This window comes from Corythoichthys intestinalis, chromosome 20, assembly GCF_030265065.1.
Source record: "Corythoichthys intestinalis isolate RoL2023-P3 chromosome 20, ASM3026506v1, whole genome shotgun sequence".
In the NCBI taxonomy this organism is placed as follows: Eukaryota; Metazoa; Chordata; class Actinopteri; order Syngnathiformes; family Syngnathidae; genus Corythoichthys; species Corythoichthys intestinalis.
The window spans coordinates 30,759,098-30,780,984 of record NC_080414.1 but is presented as its reverse complement, the minus strand read 5'-3'; the positions used below and the strand labels follow the sequence as shown (position 1 = coordinate 30,780,984).

Here is a 21,887-nt window from a genome sequence, read left to right as displayed (position 1 = left end):
ATGAACCTAGCCTGAGTGGATTTAACCGTGGAGGAGATCATCAAAAATTTAAAAAAAAAAATTAAAAAGCCTGCAATGTTACTGGTCGCCTATGTGTGAGTAGATGGAAAAAAAATACTCGCACAGGCTCTAATTTTAGTCGCAAAATGCGACCATTTGGTCATCGTCTGGAGCCCTGAATTTGCCCACTGACTTGGTTGAACTTACCCCTTACTTTGGACAAGTTGAGCCTGAGGATAACTTTTTTGGGAGAAATGTCATCATTTTGGGCAGATTTCAGAAATTCATCCTGCCAAGTCTATTCGATATACATAAGAAAATAGAAGAATATGTTGTCATTCTGTCTCTGTGTATTTTTTCCTTATGTGTAGGGAGGGCAACATCAGTAAAAATTGGGTCATCTTGCAACACATATTTGGGCAACCCAAATGAAAGTTGGAATCTGTTGTTGTGTAATGGACTCGTTAAATGGTATTAATCAATTAAAGGTAATATTTTGCCAAAAGCAACAAAATAGAATAAAGTGTATAGTACTGCTTAAAAAACAATAATTCTATTTTATAACAAACTTTGCTGAGAACAAATCAAGGGGAATATTATTAGCAGACCACCATCCAACGGGATAAATGAGTAGATTTCAACTCTCTGATTCCCCCTCACATCAAAACCTAGTGAATGTTCTGCATCACCAGCAGGAGTGGGAGATTGAGGAGGTGGTTCTGGACTGAAGGGACAGATAAAGCAAGAAGATGACAGCGATAAGAATCAGTAGCTGCTGTCAGAGCGAGCAGCATGTGGTTCCAAAACTTAAATCTGGTAGTTTATCTATAATGGGCAATCAGTGCCTTTGGAAGTCACCCAAATCCGCAGGGAGAGGCTCAGATGGAGCAGCAGTCCACGTCGTCAGCGGAAACCTTTGACAAAAAGTTTGAAATAGCTACTTTTAAGACTTGGTCAGAACATGTTTCTCTGGAGTTGAATATTTGAATTTCATACCTAAACAGTAAATGTTACTCACTACATGATGTTCAGGAGTGTTGGACAAGAGATCAAGTTTCTTTAAAAACAAGCCAGAGGCCATGTCACAATCAGAAAAGTTTCCATGAATGTTAACTGCAGACAGGTCGTGAGCCTCGGTATGAACTTTTACAATAGTGCAGGTGAGAAGTGCTCACTCGTCCGTGAGTTTGAGTCCTTTCCTTTATGCGAGTTCTGGTCATGGATGAGCTTTGAAGTTCAAGACAGCAATGCATCAGCCCTCTGGTTCCACTTCACGGAACGTCAACATGTGCGATGAGCAACCTCCGTGTCGATGACTTGGGGGTGACATTTCAGACTTCTCTGCATGTCCACCTTGGTTGGCCACGTGCGCTCAGATTCACGCATGAGTGAACACCACGAATATTTCTCAGTTCCTTTCCTTTGTCTCGGTTTTAGTTTATCATCAGTCAGATATTGGCATTCCTATATGCGCAGCATAGTCTTGACAGACAGTTGGCTCCATCCGCTTCACCTGCAGAATGTCAAGTCTAACAATTGATCCCCCCTTCTTGGCACAAGTCCAACCATCATATTCAGACAGCTAGCTTGATTCAAAACAATATATGATCTGTTCAATTCATGACTAGACCTGCAAAAAAACATCACTACAAATACATCAAGCTCAACAGCTGAAGGAAAGCACAAATGTTTTCTTTCATTGTGCTTTTCTTCAAACATTCCTTTTATTTTAGTAATGTAGTCTATAGTGTCAGCTCAGTCTAAGCCTGTAGCGGTATGCAATAAATCAATTAATCGCATGGTAAATAAAAACGAGGGCAGTAATTTTTCCGGCTGCGATTTATCGCCGCATGTGTGCATGACTGTATATTATTTGTGCATGCGTGTGTTTGCGTGTGCTGCGTGTACTCGGCACACATGCGTGTTGACTGTTTATTGGTCATCAACACACCGCAGAATTAAAATTCAGATATATAAAATAAGAAAACACATATATATTAAACATTGTAAAATGTTAGCATTGCTACATTTAGGCTAATGAAATAAAGTACAACATACTAATCACTTTAGCCTGCTATAAAACATTGGTAGTCTTCTCCAAAATCCAAAATTGTGGTTAAAAGGTGAAACTTGACACAAGAAAACTCACTGGTTTACAGCATTTGCAAAAATGTGAAAAGGAGAAAAAAATCTATTACTGACACCAAATGCATAACGAAATAGAAGTGCACTTTTCTTTGTAAGTGTAAAGCTTACAGTTAGCGGCTTAGCGAACGTACTTTTGGTGAACATTTCTAAATAAAGCACGTCATGCTCAACATGTAAATAAAGATTTCGGAAGTTAATCTCACATACTTTTGATTCTACATTGAGAAAAGCTTTAAAATGCCACCTATTATGAAAATTCTGATTGGCAATGAATAATTTGGCTTAAAATTGCTAACATGCGCACTTTGCAAGATAAGATGACAGTCATTTTTGGATCAAATATACACTTTTGATGGGCTCTAATTGGCAGAGAACAAAAATGGCTTTACGTTTCTCACCTATTTGATATTCTGCACTTAGCTCGCTTTAAAATGACTCGTTATCAGTGTTGTCACAGATTATTACAAAAAGTAATTTACTGATTACTGATTACGCCTCAAAAAAGTACTCTAGTTATTTTAACGTTTACTTTATTATCAAAGTAACAACGTTACTTTGAAAGTAATTTATCAGTTACTTTTTACCAATTTTTCTCCCTTCGCCGCCTCAACATAAGAATGACAATAGAAAAATGTCATCATGTCCGATAATTGAATTTAAAGGAGAAGATCAGAATTTTTCACATAAGGCTTAATCAATCAATGGAGTTGATTTCAACCACCATTGACTCACGCTAGCTAGCTTAGCCACTCCGGAGCCCTGAAAATAACAAATAACTGGAAAAAATGCATGGAATTGGTTGAAATCAACTCCACCAACTAATTAAACTCCACTAACTACAAGATTAAGCCTAATGTCAAAAATTCTGAATTTCACGTTATGATTAACAGCATATCAGTGCCAATATAAAACAACAAAAACTGATTGCACAATAATCAACAACACACAAATGAATTGCACAGTGCAATAAACACAAAGGTGGGGGCGGGCCCGGAATCGCGCGCACAACCCAGAAGTACGGCGTACACACACGTGGTCAATTTGGCCACAAAACGTGGCACAACTAAGCACTTTAACCCTCAATCGGACTTACAACACATTCTAAAGATGCTAAACGAACACGTCACCTCACGGCATAAATGTGCAACACGAATATGATGTAAACAATGGTCGCCAACTACCCGCTGTTGCAACGGCAAAGCTACGAAAGGGCCACGCTTGTAGCGGCTCTAACCTAACGCTGGAACCCTCCAGAATGAAGGAAAAATACTCATGTTCATTCATGGACGCACACAGATCAACATTACCTCGCAAATCTCAACAAGTGGATGCATTCGGCTCGAATGTGCACTCCCGCACTGGCACACGTCTTTCTCAGTTCCAAAACACTATAAAGAACTACGAAGAACTATGAGCGCTTTCATGGAAATGAACAGGTAGCGGGAACCTTTCTGACATTTTTTTAATTTAAAATGCTCTTCGTACACGACTACAATATTCTTCATTCAACAAACATTAAAGAGGCAATAACAAAAGAGTAACGCACAGACACGAAAGAAACTAATTAATCAGATTACTTGTTAGAAAAAATGAGCGCATTAATTAATCATTACTAAAAAACAATAATCATATTACTATTACTTGCCTCATTGAACATCTAAACGAACACTATTACAGCATTCGACATCAGTATTCAAGATCTCGCAACTTCATGAACTAGTTAAACCTACTTCAAGTTGCCATTGCACTTACTTGATCTCAAAGCAGATGGAGTGACCTCAATCTCGCTGTCCGCCTGGTAAGGTTGGAAGGCTGATGTTGAACTCAGCTCGCCAGCAAATGGCTCGGGACTCTGAGTGCCTGTAGAGCTGGCGCTTGTACCATCACCTCCATTGTGAGGATCCTGCTCTTCATACACAGCCACCAACTAAAGGAAAAAGGAAAATATAGTTTTTTTGTTTTTTGTTTTTTTTTAGAAAAACTACTTCAAAAATGAACATTTGTAGACTGTGAACATGTTAAGTATGAGTCTCCAATGTGTTTGTTTTCTTCAATTTCCATTTCTATAATAGTTCAAGAACATACAAAAACAAATGAAATTTTAGCCAAGTACATATCAGCGGTATTTGTTGTTGTATGAACGTCGCAAGTTTGGACAGACATTTTTTTGCTTGACAGAACTCTTGAAACATGATCATGGTGCTCAAAGACACACTAATATACAATAAAATATATTGCTGAATAAAATGACATCAAGACATACACATACGTAAGGGATAGCCCCAATAAAACAACATAATTTATAGGACAATTCTTGGTGAAAAAAAAAAAAAAAAAAAAAAAAAAAATCTATATTAAAACCCATTTTTTACCATCTGCTATATTTCTAAAGAGGTTATAACTTGCCACATATTGTACAAGAGACCAAACACTAGATTTCATATTTCTCCCAAATAGAAAAGGAGACTTGAGTTGTGATATTTCTCAGAGTTCAAGTAAACACAGATCTTTTTTAGACAGGTTTATTATGTGTAGTTCATAATTGAGATCAAGATAATGTTCTATGAAAAAAAAAGTACTAACATTACTTTTTATGAATAAAGGTGACAAAATTACTGTATATCGTAACATACTTCTGAAAATATGCAAACTGGAATGAAATGCAGGGCTCAGGAAAGCCTGGAGGTAGCCCACTCCTGATTGAAACATAGGGCCCTGGTAGGTGCAGTGGCAACAGGCTGTGCTGGGCTGGGAGCCCTTCCCCAACCTCGCTATGAGAAGGCATGCGCTAAGGACAAACGCCAGCTAGTCCTGAAGGAGGTGCACGCAGAGGTTGAGGACGAACGAACCAGCAAGATGGTGGGCATGCAGAAGCAGGGAGCATGGACAAGGTGGGATGGTGAGCTGGAGAGGAAGGTGACCTGGTATGAGATCAGGCAAGCAGAACCCCAGCGCATTAAGTTCATGGTCCAGGCTGTTTATGACGTCCTACCCTGCCCAGCCAATCTCCATCTCTGGGGCCTAAACGACTCTCCAGCGTGCGTGTTGTGCTCCAAGAAAGGTTTGCTGGAGCATATCCTCAGCAGCTGCTCTAAAGCTCTGGGGGAGGGTCGCTACCGTTGGCGGCACGACCAGATGCTGAAGATCATTGCTGAAGCCATAGCTAAAGACGTGGCTGAAAACAACAGCAGCAAACAACAACCTGACAAGAGGAGAACCACCTTTGTCAGGGCTGGAGAGCCAGACCATGTTACAACAACTTCATTGAGACCAGATATTGTTGCCTGGCACGGCCAGACTGTTCTCCCTGTAATTTTCAAACAATGTGAGAATAGTCTGGGACCCAGTCCCTAAATGGTCTCTCGACCCTGAACGAAATCATCCGTGCAATTAGATTAGTTTATTTGCGTGACGTGTTCTTAACTCTTGAGTGTCGGAAGTTGTCTCCACAACAACACAAATGGCGAACGGGAGAGCTGAGAATATGTTCCAGTTTTAAATTATCAATAACTAGGGCTGTCAAAATTATCGCGTTAACGGGCGGTAATTATTTTTTTAAAAATTAATCACGTTAAAATATTTCACGCAATTAACGCACATGCCCCGCTCAGACAAATTTAAATGAAAGTACAGTGAAAGCCCTACTTGTTAATTGTGTTTTGTGGAGTTTTGCTGCCCTCTGCTGGCGCTTGGGTGTGACTGATTTTATAGGCTTCAGCACCCATGAGCATTGTGTAAGTAATTATTGACATCAACAATGGTTCATTAATAACTAGCTTATTTTTTGATTGAAAATTTTACAAATTTTATTAAAACGAAAACATTAAGAGGAGTTTTAATATAAAATGTCTATAACTTGTACTAACATTTATCTGTTAAGAACTACAAGTCTTTCTATCCATGGATCGCTTTAACAGAATGTTAATAATGTTAATGCCATCTTGTTGATTTATTGTTATAATAAACAAATATAATCCTTATGTACCGCATGTTGAATATATATATCCATCGTGTGTCTTATCTTTCCATTCCAACAATAATTTACAGAAAAATATGGCATATTTTATAGATGGTTTGAATTGCGATTAATTACGATTAATTAATTTTTAAGCTGTAATTAACTCGATTAAAAATTTTAATCGTTTGACAGGTCTATCAAAAACACATCAACATAAGTCATTGACAACAGTCTATCTCACGCTAGCCATGTTGAACAAAGTTCTCCGTTCTCTGCTCGCGTTAAGAGTTTCTTGTCGCTTTACCAACGTCATATCCGCCCGTCGCTGATTGGGCCACGCCGCTGTCTGTTTGCTCTGGCTTGCTCTGCCCTGGGATTTTGATCCGCGGGACGGTCGCCAGACTATCGCTGGAACAGCGGTGAGTCTGGAGTTCCAGGCTACAAATATTGTGCTTACATCAGTATCTTCAAGGCAGGTGCTACTGATGGAATTGACAATTCCCTGGCAGGATCGCATAGAGGAGGCGAATGAGCAAAGTACCAGGAGCTCGTCAAGCAATGCCTGAGAGAAGGCTGGACGACACACTGTGAGTCCATTGATGTGGGGGTGTAGAGGCTTTGCGGGCTGCTCTCTATGCAAGGTGATCACACTTCTGGGCATCACAGGTGCTGAGAAAAGGAAGGCCATCAAGACCACCGTGGAGGCAGCAGAAAAAGCCTCTAAATGGCTCTGGATCAGGAGGAGCGATCTATGAGCCAATGTTACTGGGACACAAGTCTGTCTTGTCAGTCTTGTCTCAAACAAGTCTGATCAACCCTGGCTGGGTCAGCGGAGGGAGGGCATATGGTGTTGGAAGACCCGAAACTCTCGATGATCACAGGCGCACCACTGATGATGTGTCCCAGTGCATCACCAACAATGACCATTTTTTTTATCTTTCTCCGTTTTTTTTTTTTTTTTACACTACAGTGTCTGTATTGCAAAACGCAACGACTTAAAACTAGGTAAATTCTCTTGTTTTCAGTGTAAATCTACTAGAAATACATGAAATTATCTGCTATTGCTTCAAGTAAATTTTACTCACATAGATTTCTTGAAATAAGAAATATAGCTAGCTGAAAATAAGCTTAACAGACTTATTATAAGGAATAAATGTGTATACTTAATCTTGAAATGGTTTGAAATGTCAGAAACGTTCCTAATTCAACAATAAAAATATTTCAAAACATTATTTGAAAGTATTTTTTTTTTTTCTTGATTTAGGTGAAAAATGATCAACTTTTTGATGTACGGGCTTAATAAGAACAAATAGTAATATTTACTTCAAGTAAGTGGAGTAATCTGATGCAATAATGCATTAACACTCAAAGGAGAAAATTATTCGACTAGATTTAAGAAAAAGGCGTTATAAATTTCCAGCATATGCAGTATATTTGTTGCTCCAAAGTGTATCTGCAGGCGAGTAGACATGTTATTGAAACCAACTTCTATGCTTAAAAATACACGTTTCTGCTGTTCGCAGGCAAAAAAGGGCGAAAAGTAAAACAAAAAACAAACTAATTTTAATACCGAAAGAAAATCCAGCAGATAAATATGGTTAGTGATTCATGTGGAAGTCCTCTGGATTTTAACCCATTTTCTATTTGCATCACCTTGACACAAGGGAAATGACACGCAGTATAAACAACTAAAATAAACTTATTTTCATTAAAATCCGAAGGAAGGGACGAGGCATGCCTAATTGTGTGTATGTGGTTGATAAAAATGACACTAACGTTTCATGTTGTCTTTGCACAATTAGAGCAGGCGTCATGTTTTTTCATGAGCTGCTTCTTTTCAATTCCATGCATACCCAAATTTGAGCGGCATGTCTATCACCCTCTCCACCAAAATCATGCAGTATTTCCATCATGAAATTGCATTTGAATGGTTGTGAAGGACAGGTTGAAGGCAAGTTTGCGCAGTGTACCAAAGAAACTTCTCTTTCAAAAAAGTCTCAACAGGGCATCTTGTTGAATGTTCACTTATAAAAGCATGCTAATGTCCAAACTTGCTCATTTGTTAAAACATAGCAGTGTAAAACTTTCTAGATTGACATGTTGATGTTAGATGAAAAAAATGACAATGCGTGGGATGAAACAAATCTTAATCAGACAACAAAATAGCAATCAGGAATCCTATTTCTATGATAATGATGACAGGGACAGCTGTGTGAAGATGTTAAGGAAGCACCAAACATCAAAGTGAGAAAGAGAGAGTGCGAGAGAGAGATGTCCCCAGAGGTATTTTCACTGTCCAAGCCGATGTGATGAGCCAATGAATAATTAGTGACAAAGTAATCAGGCCTCCTATTCATACGTTCCTGGGAGTATTTAGCCGCTCAATGAGTTCTCTGCCTGCCAGCTGTCCATTTAAAGACGTGATAAAGACTGTTGATAGTGTCGTGACAAAATTCATTTTTAAATACAATCTGAGTGAGCCTGCTTCTACTTCACAATGTGTAATCGGTTTTAAGAAACTTTGTGTGAAAACATATTAAGAATTGGATGTATATACAATGGCAAAATGGACATATTTGATCGTATTGGTCTGAATTTAACATGGGATCATTCTTAAACAAGGGTGTGTTGGTAACAGGGAATGTATCGTGCGACATGTCGTTACACAGGGAAATAAAAAATATTAGAAACTCAGTTTTGGTTGATGGCACAGTGATGCACGTACATGCAACGCAGTTCTTATGGTGGGGGTTATAATCTGGGTTTCAGCTCTCCCATGTGGAGTTAAATTGGTGTTCTGCAAGTATTCTTGCTTCCTCCCATATTCCAAAAATATATGTGTTAAGCTAATCAAAGACTAAATTGTCCCTGGGTGTGAATGACAGTGCGAAAGATTTGTCAATATGTTCCCTGTGACTTGATGGGAACCAGCGCAAGCACAACCATGATCAGAAAAAGGATACAGGAGACTGTGATATTATTACTGTTTTCTACATGTATTTGTTCGTTGTTGTTTTTTTGTCAATTAGTAGTAGTGAGCAAATATATTTGTCTGAAAACACAGACACGACTGAAAACGCAGTTTCTGCTCTTGCACCCCGTTAAAATAGACTGCTGTATTTTAAGCCAAAAGAACTGTTGTGTTTGATAGAACAATATGTCTATATGCTGCAATAGCAGATTCATGGTGCATTCAGCCCTCAAACTTTAATTTGTCCGTTTTACCCTGGAAACCCACGTTTACAGACGTCGCGCAACCGCTTTTGTTTCAACCCAGCCATAAAAAGAAGCTCAGTAATTAGATTTATTATTCAAAATGGCTGTCATTTTTAGCTTAGAATCATGAATTGATCTCTAATATTAAAAAAAAAAAAAAAAAAAAAAAAGTCTTAAAAAAATTTAAAAAATTTTTTTTTTTAATATTTTAAACTTTTAAACAAATTACTTCACAATGAAAATAATGGTGTCTGTAAATAGGTCACAGATATCTACCTCATAACTATCGCTTAATTGAATTTTTTTTTGTTACTGTCGCATTTTCCCTGAAATGTTAGATGATAAATAATCAATCCAAACAAAGAAAAATTGAAAAAAAAACGTTTAAAAAGTTAAATCTATGAAAAAGAACATTTCGACCACTCCTTGATGTCTGCGATTTGGGTATCGCAACCCTCGTTATATTACCATGTTTCACCCATAAAATCCCCTGAAATCCGGCTGTGCTCATTAACATCTGTGTCTTGACACTTGCTGATACATGCTATATGGAGTTTTGGGATCGAAACAAGGTAAGTACGTAGGTAAAATCTCGTTTAAATCATGGCGTCTTTAATTATGCTCTCTCATGTTCTCCCCTCCAGTTAGGGTTTTGCTGTTTAAAAAAAAAAATGTTTTAAATGCCTTCCTGCCCAAAATTTTTCTTCCCTCAGAAAATTAAGATTTTAACCTTTCCAATGATGTATCACACGTTCATATCGGACAATTTTGAAATTTGGCCAAATTGGGGGTCTCAGTGCGGAACTTCAAGTCACCTGAGTGTTTTCCGCATATAAAATATTATATATATATATATATATATATATATATATATATATATATATATATATATATATATATATATATATATATATATATATATATATATATATAAAATACAGTGGGGAGAACAAGTATTTGATACATTGCCAATGGGAAAACCCATTGGCAGTGTATCAAATACTTGTTCTAAATTTGTTAATAACGGTAGTAACAAACCCACTTTGACAAAGTCTTTTTTTTTTTTTTTTTTTTTTTTTTTTTAAGTTGCGATTAATTATGGCCCTGCCCACTCCCTATATTTTGGACTACAAGACAATGCGCGTGTCCGATCAGCCGTCAAAGTGAAATAATGGTTCTCAGGCGAAACTTAATTTTAGATTTTAATGACCAATATGGGGCATGTTGAGACGCAGTGAACATTGTAAAGCCCTATTGATGCAAACACAGGGGATGAACCTCCCTGCTCCGTGCGCAGCTCTCAGGCCGTCCCAGACGCACTACAGGGGTGTGAAAAAGTATCTGAACCTTTTGGTATTTCTCACATTTCTGCATAAAATCAGTATCAAATGGGATCTGATCTTTTAATCAAAATCCCACAGATGAAAAAGCAGTGTCTGCTTTAACTAAAACCACCCAAAGAGTTGTATGTTTTCATATTTTAAAGAGCATAGCATGCAAACAATGACAGAAGGGAGAAAAATAAGTAAGTGAAGAGCCTGAACCATCACATTTAATATTTTGAGCCCCCCCCTGTCAGCAATAGCTTTAACCAGACGCTTCCTGTAGCTGCAGATCAGTCTGGCACATCAATCAGGACTAATCTTGGCCCATTCTTCTCTATAAAACTGATGTAAGTTCAGTCAGATTCCTGGGATGTCTGGCATGAATTGCTGTCTTTAGGTCGTCCCACAGCATTTCAATGGGGTTCAAGCCTGGACTTTGACTTGGCCACTCCAGAAGTTGCATTTTGTTGTCTGACACCATTCTGAAGTTGATTTACTTCTGTGTTTTGGATCATTGTCTCGTTGCAGCATCCATCCTGTTTTAGCTTAAACTGTCTGACAGACAGCCTCAGGTTTTCCAGCAAAACATCCTGATAAACTTTTGAATTAATTATTCCATTAATAATTACAAGTTTTCCAGGCCCCGGCACAGTAAAACAGCCCCAAATCATTATGCTCCCTCCCCCATGTTTCACTCTGATGAGGTGTTGATGTTGGTGAGCTGTTCCATTTTCTCCTCCACACATGACGTTCTGTGTTACTCCCAAACAATTCAACTTTGATTTCATCAGTCCACAAAATATTTTTTGGCGTGTCTAAGTGCCTCTTTGTGAACATAAAACGAGCAACAATGTGTTTTTTAGACAGCAGTGGCTTCTTCTGTGGAGCCCTCCCATGAACACCATTCTTGGTCATAGTTTTACATATAGTAGTTGATGTGTGCACAGAGATATTAGACTTTGCCAGTGATTTCTGTAAGTCTTTAGCAGACATTGTAGGGTTCTTTTTTTACCTCTTTGAGTATTCTGCGCTGAACTCTTGGCGTCATCTTTGGTGGATGGCCTATTCTTTGGAGAGAAACAACAGCGCCAAACTCACTCCATTTGTGGACAACTTTTCTGACTGTCGATTGATGAACATCCAGACTTTTAGAGATGGTTTTGTATCTTTTCCCAGCTTTATACAAATCAACAATCCTTGATCATAGGTCTACAGCCAGTTCTTTTGACCGAGCCATGATGCACATCAGACAAAGCTTCTCATCAGGACAATTCTTATCAGGTGTGTGTTTTATAGTGGGAAGGGCAGCTTTAAATCACTCGTCAGTGATTTGGTAAAGATTGGTTTCAATTGTTCTTTAAGTCTCCTTAGGACAAGGGTTCACTTACTTATTTTTCCCGCTTCTGTCACTATCTACGGTTGTTCAACCATGTTGGAGATCTGTCATCTAGTAAGTACTTTTTGAATTGTCTTTATAATTTTTTTTGTTTGTTTTTTAAAGTTGTATCATATTACACTTTTCAGGCGTATACAGTACATGATGATACTTTGATTTTTAAAAATGTGCTTCAGTTGTATGAATTTGTATATTAAAAATTTGAATATTTTTGAAGGTAATTTACTTTCCTGGTATTAAAGTACCTCGAAAGTTGAATTTTCTTGCCCCATGTTCAATTTGGTCATTCTAAACCACAAAGAAGAGGGCTGTTTGCAGAGGGAAAGCTACTGTAAATCTGTTCTTACTGTTGATGGGAAACACTCATGTAGCTTCATGATGAAAGTCTCACACAACAGCTTTCCCTCTCTTTGAGAATTGGTCACAGACAGTTTTGAAATTATACAATTTCACATTTCATTTGTGCATTTATTTTTTTTCGCGACTTGGCTCTGCAGAGAAAATGCTAAAATGGATTATTGTTTTTCCCAGAAGGAGGCAAACATTGTGCGTGGTACAAATGGGAGCAGCATGGCTAATTGCTAAAAAGCATGTGAGCGGCAACTTTTCAAAGTAGAGTAGACAGGGAGAGACAATTTTCAACAACCACAATAAAACAAACCGTATGTTGTTTACTCTATTGCAGTAGTATGGTGTTACACTATATAGTTGATATTGAAGCAGGTATACATTGTCACAACTTCTACCACTCAGCTACATAGTTGAAGAACAACATGCTGGAGGGAGATGATAAAGTTCAAGGGTTAAGATGAAGCCGAACAAGGGTAAGCTTTTTTTGAAAGCTACAGGTGGTGCTTGGGATTCAACATTTCCAATTCTATCACAGTATGAGCAGGAAGACGGGGAAGAGGAAAAAAAGAATGTCAGGGATGTCTTTCATGTCAGTCTTGTTTGATCTACTTTCTACTTTTGGCAGCAAAGAAGGGACAAGCATGAGATGGATTGGAAGCAGCTGAGGAGGAGATGCGGAGCTGTTTTGACAACCTCTGGCTCCCTTGTGTCCTCACATCCCTAGTAGCCTTCCCTCTTCAGCAAATACATTCAGCCACCTCCAGAAGCCTCTGATCTGCCACAGAGCCCGGGCATTAGGGTTGGCAACGTTACAAAACAGTTGTCCCAAGTGCTCACCAAATGGCGCAATGAAAAAGCAAGACAAGTGAGGTTATTAGCAGTCACAGGGCTCCCAGTGCCACAAGAGACGTGTAATACATGTGCTATAATGCTGTGAAACTTTATCCATATCCACCATGACAGCTTTTTTTTTCACAGGCAAGTGAAAAGGACGGCTTACAAAAGTCACGCTGCAGGAAACTTGTCTTCTCTTCACTCACATTTAGAAGATAGATCGCATGACATGACAATGAAAGTGGTTTGAGGCCTAACAATACAAACAATAAAAGAGGAGCACTTTACTAGGGTGACCATATTTTGATTTCCAAAAAAAGAGTCCACTCAGCCCAGCCTTGAGAAATTTTACTTGAAGTTCACTCAAAGATGCTTTATCACTTTAACATATTTATAGTGCGCCTCCTCTGTCTTGAGAGAAAAATTCAGTTTTATAAAGAAATTATACCTATACATACACTTCACTATCAGATGACAAGACAGCTCCCACTAAAATTGCACCACGCCTTCCCGTTGGGGGCTCACCAGGCAAAGCTGAGTTGGCTTTGACTGTAATAAACTCAAACACACGCTGCTTTCAAACACCGGATTTTGGTGGAAACGGGACAAATTTTTCAAGCAGGAAGGATTGTCTCAAGAATGATTTGGTCGAGCATTTAAGGTAATTATTATATAAAAGAGCCCCCATGCATGTACTTTCAACTTAAAAAGCTCTTTGTTTTGTGATGGCCGCTGCATTGGATTATACAATCGCGTAATTTTAGCTCGAAATATTTACGTAAAATGAATGATAACTTCCCAATTCTTTGCTTTGATAGTGTCTTTAAAGCCACACTTGGTAGGTTTCCGTTTTGGTTGATTTTACTGACGCTGATGGACAAAAGCGGTAGTATTTTGCCTTAAGGAAGACTGCGTTTCCCATGAGGACCAGCGCTGTGTTTACTGTTAGGACCAGCGCACACCCACAGTGATGTAAAAGCATCAATCAATCAAAAATCATTCATCCGGTCGCTTACAGATGGATGACATAACATTTCTGTTTCCAGTAGCTGTGTGATGGATGAAAAGTAATGAGGTAATGAATCCAGTTGTGGCTAAACAATAGCAAGTGACGGTTATCAACCGTGTGGCTTAATTTGGCTAACCCCCCCACTCCACCCAAACTCGTCAGCGCTAGCAAGTTCCGTTGAGGGTAAGGATGTTCAAGCGAGTGAGTAAAAGCCAGGCCAATGTTTATTCTGTATATCCTGGTAGCCTTATTTTTTTTTCTCCTCAGACAAAACTTTTTGTCTCTTTTGTTGCTCTGCCATCTTTACATAATTCGCGTGAAAGTGTTCGCAATCGACTTCCGTCTTTATAATGAATGGGGAAAGGGAGAAGTGATGTATGCCGTGAAGCAGTTTTAAGCACATTTATCGTTTTTTCGTGTGGCAAGGTTCCTGCTTCCCTCCTCAAAGTTAATTAATGCCAGTGAGAGCGATGCAAACACCGTCAAGATATAAAAGAGGTGTCATCTAACTAGTTGTCAGTCAACATATTATCGCAAATGTTTTGAAAATATTTTATAAAGGTTAAAAAGCTACCTTGTGTTGGTTTAACAGTCAAAACAAGTTGAAGAAAATTATTTGACTAGATTAAATAAAAATAATCTAATTAAGATGTTATAAATTTGCGGTGTAGATACTATTTAACAACATTTTGTTGCCCTGTCAAGAAGTATTTCAGCAGAACGCATTTTTGGCTGACTACATAACCTTTAACAAAGGCAAACATGTGTCATCTTATTAAACATTACTCAAACTAAAGGACAATTTAACACAGGTTGAAGGAAATGTTGCAATAAAAAAAAATGAGTATAAGAATGTAAGTATATACCACGGAACACAAAACATCCCACGTTTTCGGTCCCATGCCAACCATGTTTTCTTGACTTTATTGCTTAGGTATCAGGGGCACAAAGTTATTACAAGTACAGTAAAGGTAGAAAGTGTGAATCATCCCACTAGAAACTCCAAGGGCCCAGATGTGTTGAGAAATGGCTATGATCCGTCATCCCTTAATTGCACTCTGTCCACACATTTACCACTTCTACAGCCCGACAATCACATGACTCTTTCAAGGATTCAGTTTTTGAAATATGTTGATTATTGTCACCTGACACATTAACAGCTCTAATGTCATGACCTTAAGAAACATCCAAGTGGACACATCTTCATCACTAGCTTCCTGACTGTGGTTTAACACCCTTTTTAATATTTCATGTTTTTTCCTTCTTGTCCTTTATTCCTCGCATATGCAGGTTGAAGCATACCAGCAAAGTGCTTAGTCCTGTATTTTTCCTGCTCATTAAGGTCATCAAATATTCAAAGAATAAGTGTCGAGTACTCTGGCCTGCCATTACTAGCATATCATATAAGCCTGGAATGGTAGCCTTACCATTCCATCCAAACCATCAGAAATGTAAGCATGTTTCAAGGGCTGTCATATAGGTCTGATGCAAGAGTAAGGCAAGCTTAAGACCTGAAATTATGGAAAATTCTGATTCTGTAATACTGGCACACATCAGGGGTGTGACAAAATATAGAAACGATGATATATTGTTTGTATCCCAAAAGGTTAGCGATATGCTCCTGCCAAGAATTGTCATATCGTTTTAAAAAGGTGTCACTGAACCAACAAGTTGCTACCATAATCTTTCACTAGTATAGTGTCTATGTTAACTCAATAGCTGACATTGATGGCGCTAAACGTCCAATCCATATAGATTGGGAGGAGCGAATTAATGTTCGTTCAAAACATGAGCATTTGCAGTCAGTCTTTCCAATTTTGGGTTATTTTCCGGTCACTCTCCGTTAATAATAGGACACTTACAGGTTAGTTTTTGTTGAGTCTGAGTCATTGCCTATTCATTTGGGGAGATTCCCAGGCCTCTTTTTGTTCTGTAACCCAAAATGAACAGGACGTGACGTATAATTGCTCCAAAATCAACAGGAAGTGACTCAAAATCAAAGTTAAATGACCTGAAACGGCCCAAAAACAAACCCATTGCTTGCCATTGACTGCCATTGACGTCCAAACTGTTTGAAGTAGGAGGGACCACCCCACTCAAATGAATTGGACGTCAATTAGTGATAAACTCAATTCAAAACAGAAGGATAAAAAGAGCTTGTTTTTCTTTTAGGGCTGCAACTAATCTTTTTTTTATAATGAATTAATTGAATGATTAATTTAACGATTCATCGATTAATCGGATAAATGTCACTTTTATCAATTACCTTCACAATTTAACGAAGTTGTTTAAGGCATGTTGTAAATCACAATAAAGACAAAATGGATGACTATTGCCATCAAAAATAATATTTACAGCTTCTTGACTTACTTGTAGTCTACAACTGAACTGATTTAGGTAAACAAAACTTGTTTTTTAACAAACTAAACAACAAATCGAATAAGTAGGAGGCAGAATGTAATAAATCAGTTTTCTTTATTAAACAGTTTTCATAAACACAATCCAAATCCAATTTCAAAGCATACTCTCATGTATGACAATTTACAGTTTGAATGGAAGTTTGTGTTGAAAGGAAACTGCTATATGAATTGGTTTATGCATGTGGTTTATTTATAAAAAGAAATGAGACAACTTTACTATTAAACAATAACTCAAGTGTGAATATGCTTCTCCAAAACACAATACAACCGGACACTTAAGACCAGGCTTGTCCAAACTAGTCCTCAAGGGCCGCTGTTGGTCCTGGTTTTTGCTCCTACCAATCAAGCATAGACAGTTTAACCAAAGAAGTTTTTGCTAAAACAAACAGCACCTGACTGCAATCAACTGATGACACTTTTAAGACACCAGATTGGTGAAAAGATGCCGTCTTGCTTAGTAGGCCCTGTGTGGAATTGTTTGGAGACACCTGGTTAACACACTGAATAGCATCATCGCTAACTAGCTTAGCGCTCCGTGTTAAGTAGAAACGTCTCATCAACAAAGAATAGAGAATACACAATTGGCTTCATTTACTCATCTCTCAACTCATTACATAACGTAATATTATTGATTCAACAACTCAGCATGAGTGTAGCAGTGAACTCTCTCCCTCTTGCTTTAATCACTGGTGCGCACGCGCAGTCTCAGATGACATACAAACAAGGACCCAAATGGGACTGCTCACAGCTGCCGGCAAAAATCAATCAGCATATCAATTTAGTTGGCATCTAATTTATGATTTTATTTTAATTGATGTAATCGATTAGGTGTTGCAGCCTTATTTTTTGTAATCGATAATTGTTGCATTGCCATATCGTGTGATCATCGTTAACGTGAGCCTTGTATTGCAAATGGTATCGTATCGTGAGCTACCCAGAGTTTCCCACTCTTAGCACCGTAATTTTCGGAGTATAAGCCACTACTTTTTCCCCGATTTTTAATTTTGCGGCTTACTGTCCACGTAGCAGTGCCACCATAAGACTGTCATAATGATGACATGACACTATCAGAGGCATTATTGAATGCTTATGCCAAATTCCATTTATGTCCAGTGAGATCATTTGCTGGATGACATGAAATGACATCTGTCATCAGCAGTCTCATGGCAGTATCATTTTATAAATACAGTGGTACCTCGACATACGATCGCTTCGACACACAATCTTTTCGACATCCGACGTAAAATTTGTCAAGCCATTTGTTTCTACATCCGACGACATGCTCGAAATACGACGACATCACAGCACGGCAAACGAATGCACTGCGGATTTTCTTCTGCGAGACATCAACACAGGTTTCAAAAAAGTTGGTACAGTTGGTGAAACGAGGAAAAAAGTGATGCTTACCTTTGAAATGAAGATGCAAATTATTGAAAAATATGAGTGTGGGGTGTGCATCCGTGAACTACCTCAACAATACAGCTTCACGGTCCTCTTCCGACCACCTTTCGCCAGTCTTCATAAGTTAAGGTGACAATTATTATTGTGTTAACATCGCCAAGGAAATCACCAGCTTCGTCACGTTTTTATCATTTATTTAAGAACTTATCCAACACAAAACGCCCATTGTCCTCCGAAGTTGACTGTGCTCTCAAGAAAACGAAAGTATTATCTCAACCGCACCGACCTATCTCACTGTGACGTCAGCCCGCGGTGCGATCAGGTACAGCAAAAAGTGTCCGCCACATTAGAATCCCATTCGTTACATTATTTAGAGGAATAATTATGAATTATTCTTATTACTATTATATTATTCAAATGTTTATTTAGAACTTATTTGTTTTGCTTGTTTAATTTTCATTTGTAATAGTACCAGCAGTATTTATTAAGGATTTAGTGAAGGTTTTTGGGCATTGGAACCAATTAATGGAATTATAATGTATTCCTATGGGAAAATCCTGCTCGACATACGACCATTTCGACTTACAAATAAGGTCCTGGAACGAATTATCTTCGTATTTAGAGGCACCACTGTATGATAGTCTCATGGCGCCACTGTCAAATGTGTTACCAAAATACCATAACTAGCAATTAATGAAACAACTAGACAGGAACTAAAGAAATAATTAGCACAGAACATGAATATTGACTGTTATTTACATATGTAGTGCTGCAATGCATGCTAGGAGCCATGTTGGACAAAAAAGTGTTGACAGCAGGTGGCAGCAGAAGTTGACTGTCTCTTCCAAGAGAGCAGTGATGGTCAAATGAAGCTTCTTGAAGCAATTAAGCTTTGCAGCCAATTGGTTCAAAGCTTCATGGTCGTTCATTTGGTCTTATGACAGTCTTATGATGCCGCTGTCAAATAAAGTGTTACCAGTTAACATCTTTTGGTGTAAATATCCCATGACAAAGTGACAACATCTGCGGCTTATAGTCCAGTGCGGCTTATCTTTGAACAAATGCCGTTTTTGTGTCAAATTTGGTGGGTGGCGGCTTATAGTCAGGTGTGCCTTATAGTCCAAAAATTACGGTACACATAAAAGACATTACCCCGGTAAAGTAACATCAATGCCATCTAAAGGTGTGGCCTAACACGTGTTTATGATTATATTTTTTAATACACACGTCAGATAGCTATGACTTCAATGAATCAACTTAGTTGCTTTCAAATTGTGTTTAAAATTGAACAACACAATCAGCATTTTAAGAAGCCTATTTTTTATCTATATTGATGTTTCTCTCAAAGCCACTAGTTGAAGGCACCTTGAGACGTCTCACCCTCAAACTTTTCTTGATAAAATAATCAATCTATGAAGCTTTGTGCACTCTTAAGTCTGCCTCCATCTACCCTGTGTGCACTCAGTCTAATGTTTTTCATAGACAGTCTTGATTTGCATGCAAAACAACAGCCAGGTAGTCTCTCTTGGGGCAATGCGGAAAAACACAAGCATGAAAGCAACAAATATGAGGGCGCGGACGCTCACCCAAAAGCAAATATACACAAAAGCAAAATAAGTCATCGATATTGTTTGGATTAGTATTCCACTGGCAACATTACAATATCAGAAATTCTGCTATTCAAGCCACTCCTTTTCAGTAGGAAGTGCCCTTCAGTCTTTCATTTGTAATGCACAAAGCCATGAAAGATTATTTTAGAAAAAAAATATACAGCCAGTCAGTATAGCCAGAAAAGACTTGAACGAAAAAAAAGGAATGCCTCAAACATCTCAGACATCAATGGTGAAAACTGATGGAGGGATGAGTTGAGAGGGAGGGAAGTATCCTTGAAAATCCGGTATTTCATTGAGGACAGACCGAGCCAATTTTATCACGGCTTGGTCCTGAATATATATGTGTCACTTCTTGATTAGAATTACGGATAAAAATGCTATGTAAATGGTAGGCAACTTAAACACAGGTTTACAGTTAATCATTATAAAATCTGAAAGCATGTACTGAAGTCAAGGGTGTCCGAACCGAGTCATGAAATACTTTGGACGACCCTGATGTAAGTCATCTTCGTCACTGTATCAAAACAATTGATGTATCTTTCTTTGAAGACTGGTGGTGCTGCGCTCTCTCCCTTTTATTTATTTATTTATTTATTTTTACTGTATTCTTATTGTATTATTTTTACTGTATTATTTCCAACTAATTTCAAGACTTTTGTGACTCTTTTGGGTGCTATAGAGACAAATATTTATCCCACTAAGTGCAATTCACTAAAACTACATTGTGGTTTATGTATGACTTAAGTGTCCACTAATGAGAAGCAAATAAATAAATAAATCCAAATGAAATAATAAATAAAACATGTATACTCACACTGTGGTCAATGGGAATTGACTTTTAATTGGGGGTAAGTTATGGTCTGATTATTAGGACAGTAGTTAAAATTGTATTAAATTGATAGTTTAAAAAAAAAAAAAAAACAGCAATGTTCAACAAAAATTCAACCATTTCCAGGGTTTCCCCGAGGATTTTGTGAAGCTGTGGTGGTGGGCTGCATCGGAGTCGGACAGCCTCACCACGTGGTGCCACGGCAAAATTGCTTCAAATCATGACAAATGAGATGTTTTCATATTTTTTTTCCCAAGATAAACCATAACAATGATCTATTTGAAATATTTCATGAGCCAGGTTAATGTCATACCTCTCAGCTACGGTACATGTACGTAAAATGCGTAGCTGATTACAGCTAGATTACCTCTACATAATAATATGACTTTTTTTTTCTCGTAGCAATAGTACAACTTACATCTTGTAGTCCATCTTCTTCCTTTTATTTGGCCCTAATATGTACTACATTACCAAAATAAAAATAGTCCTTCTGTTAACGGACCCTTGTCCGTTGACAACCTAAATCTTTTCTAAATACTTCAAAATACTCATCTGAAATTACAACCAGCGACATCAGCAACAAACAAATATGATGCTAAGACATGACCATTCAAGTCAGACACACGCCATACAGAAGTTAAACGTTATGTCAATGTCAATATTCAGGTCGTTTTAACAGTCTTAAACCAGAATTACATTCATTAGCTTGAAATACCTTTCTGTGGATTTTTTCTCCTGATTTCCAACTCCGCGCCAACGTAGTCAGGCACAAGCTTGCAACAGGAGAACCGATGTGATATTCAAAATAAAGCGTCTAAAGGAACAATTTGTATTTGACGTGCTATTTCAGACGACTTCTGGCAATTAGTATGTAAATAATAAACTATATATATTTATTTAGACGTATTGTTAGATTATACAAATTATAAATTACAATGTACCTTTAAATCTCAAAGGCCTTTTTACACAAGCGTCAGCCCAGTGTGAAGAACGGTCCACGGCAAGCGCAAAGCAGGAGGAGCCACGTAGCCTGACACAGACACTGTCAGGAAGTGAAAAGCGGCAAGCATATTTACTATAGTCCCAAGCACCGCGTTTATTTTTCATTGTTGCACAAGAAAACAGCGACTTTTCCTATATCAAGGAGTAGGGGAAAATTACAATAGCCGTGTGAAGAGTTTTAGTAGTTTCAGTGAGAAGGTGAATGTTTTTTTGTTGTTGTTCGTGAACTACATTTCCACACAAACGCACATTGAGGTACCATTTAGCTTGGCAAGGAGAGGTATGAGAGTCATTTTTCGAGTGTCCCAAAGCTCGCGAAAAAAAAAAGCGCATTATTCAAGGTTTCGTCAGCTGTGATTGAGTGTATCTGTCTGCCAAAACAGCC

The 21,887-nt window shown here is 38.1% G+C and overlaps 1 protein-coding gene across 1 annotated transcript in view; it reads right to left on the bottom strand.

Moving 5' to 3' along the window:
• Window positions 1-21,887, bottom strand: part of LOC130909013 (partitioning defective 3 homolog) — a 660,821-nt gene that overhangs the window by 435,737 nt on the left and 203,197 nt on the right. Inside the window, exon 4 of the mRNA XM_057825056.1 lies at window positions 3,901-4,075. Coding sequence (XP_057681039.1) covers window positions 3,901-4,075 — 175 coding nt within the window. The remainder of the gene's footprint in view (window positions 1-3,900; window positions 4,076-21,887) is intronic.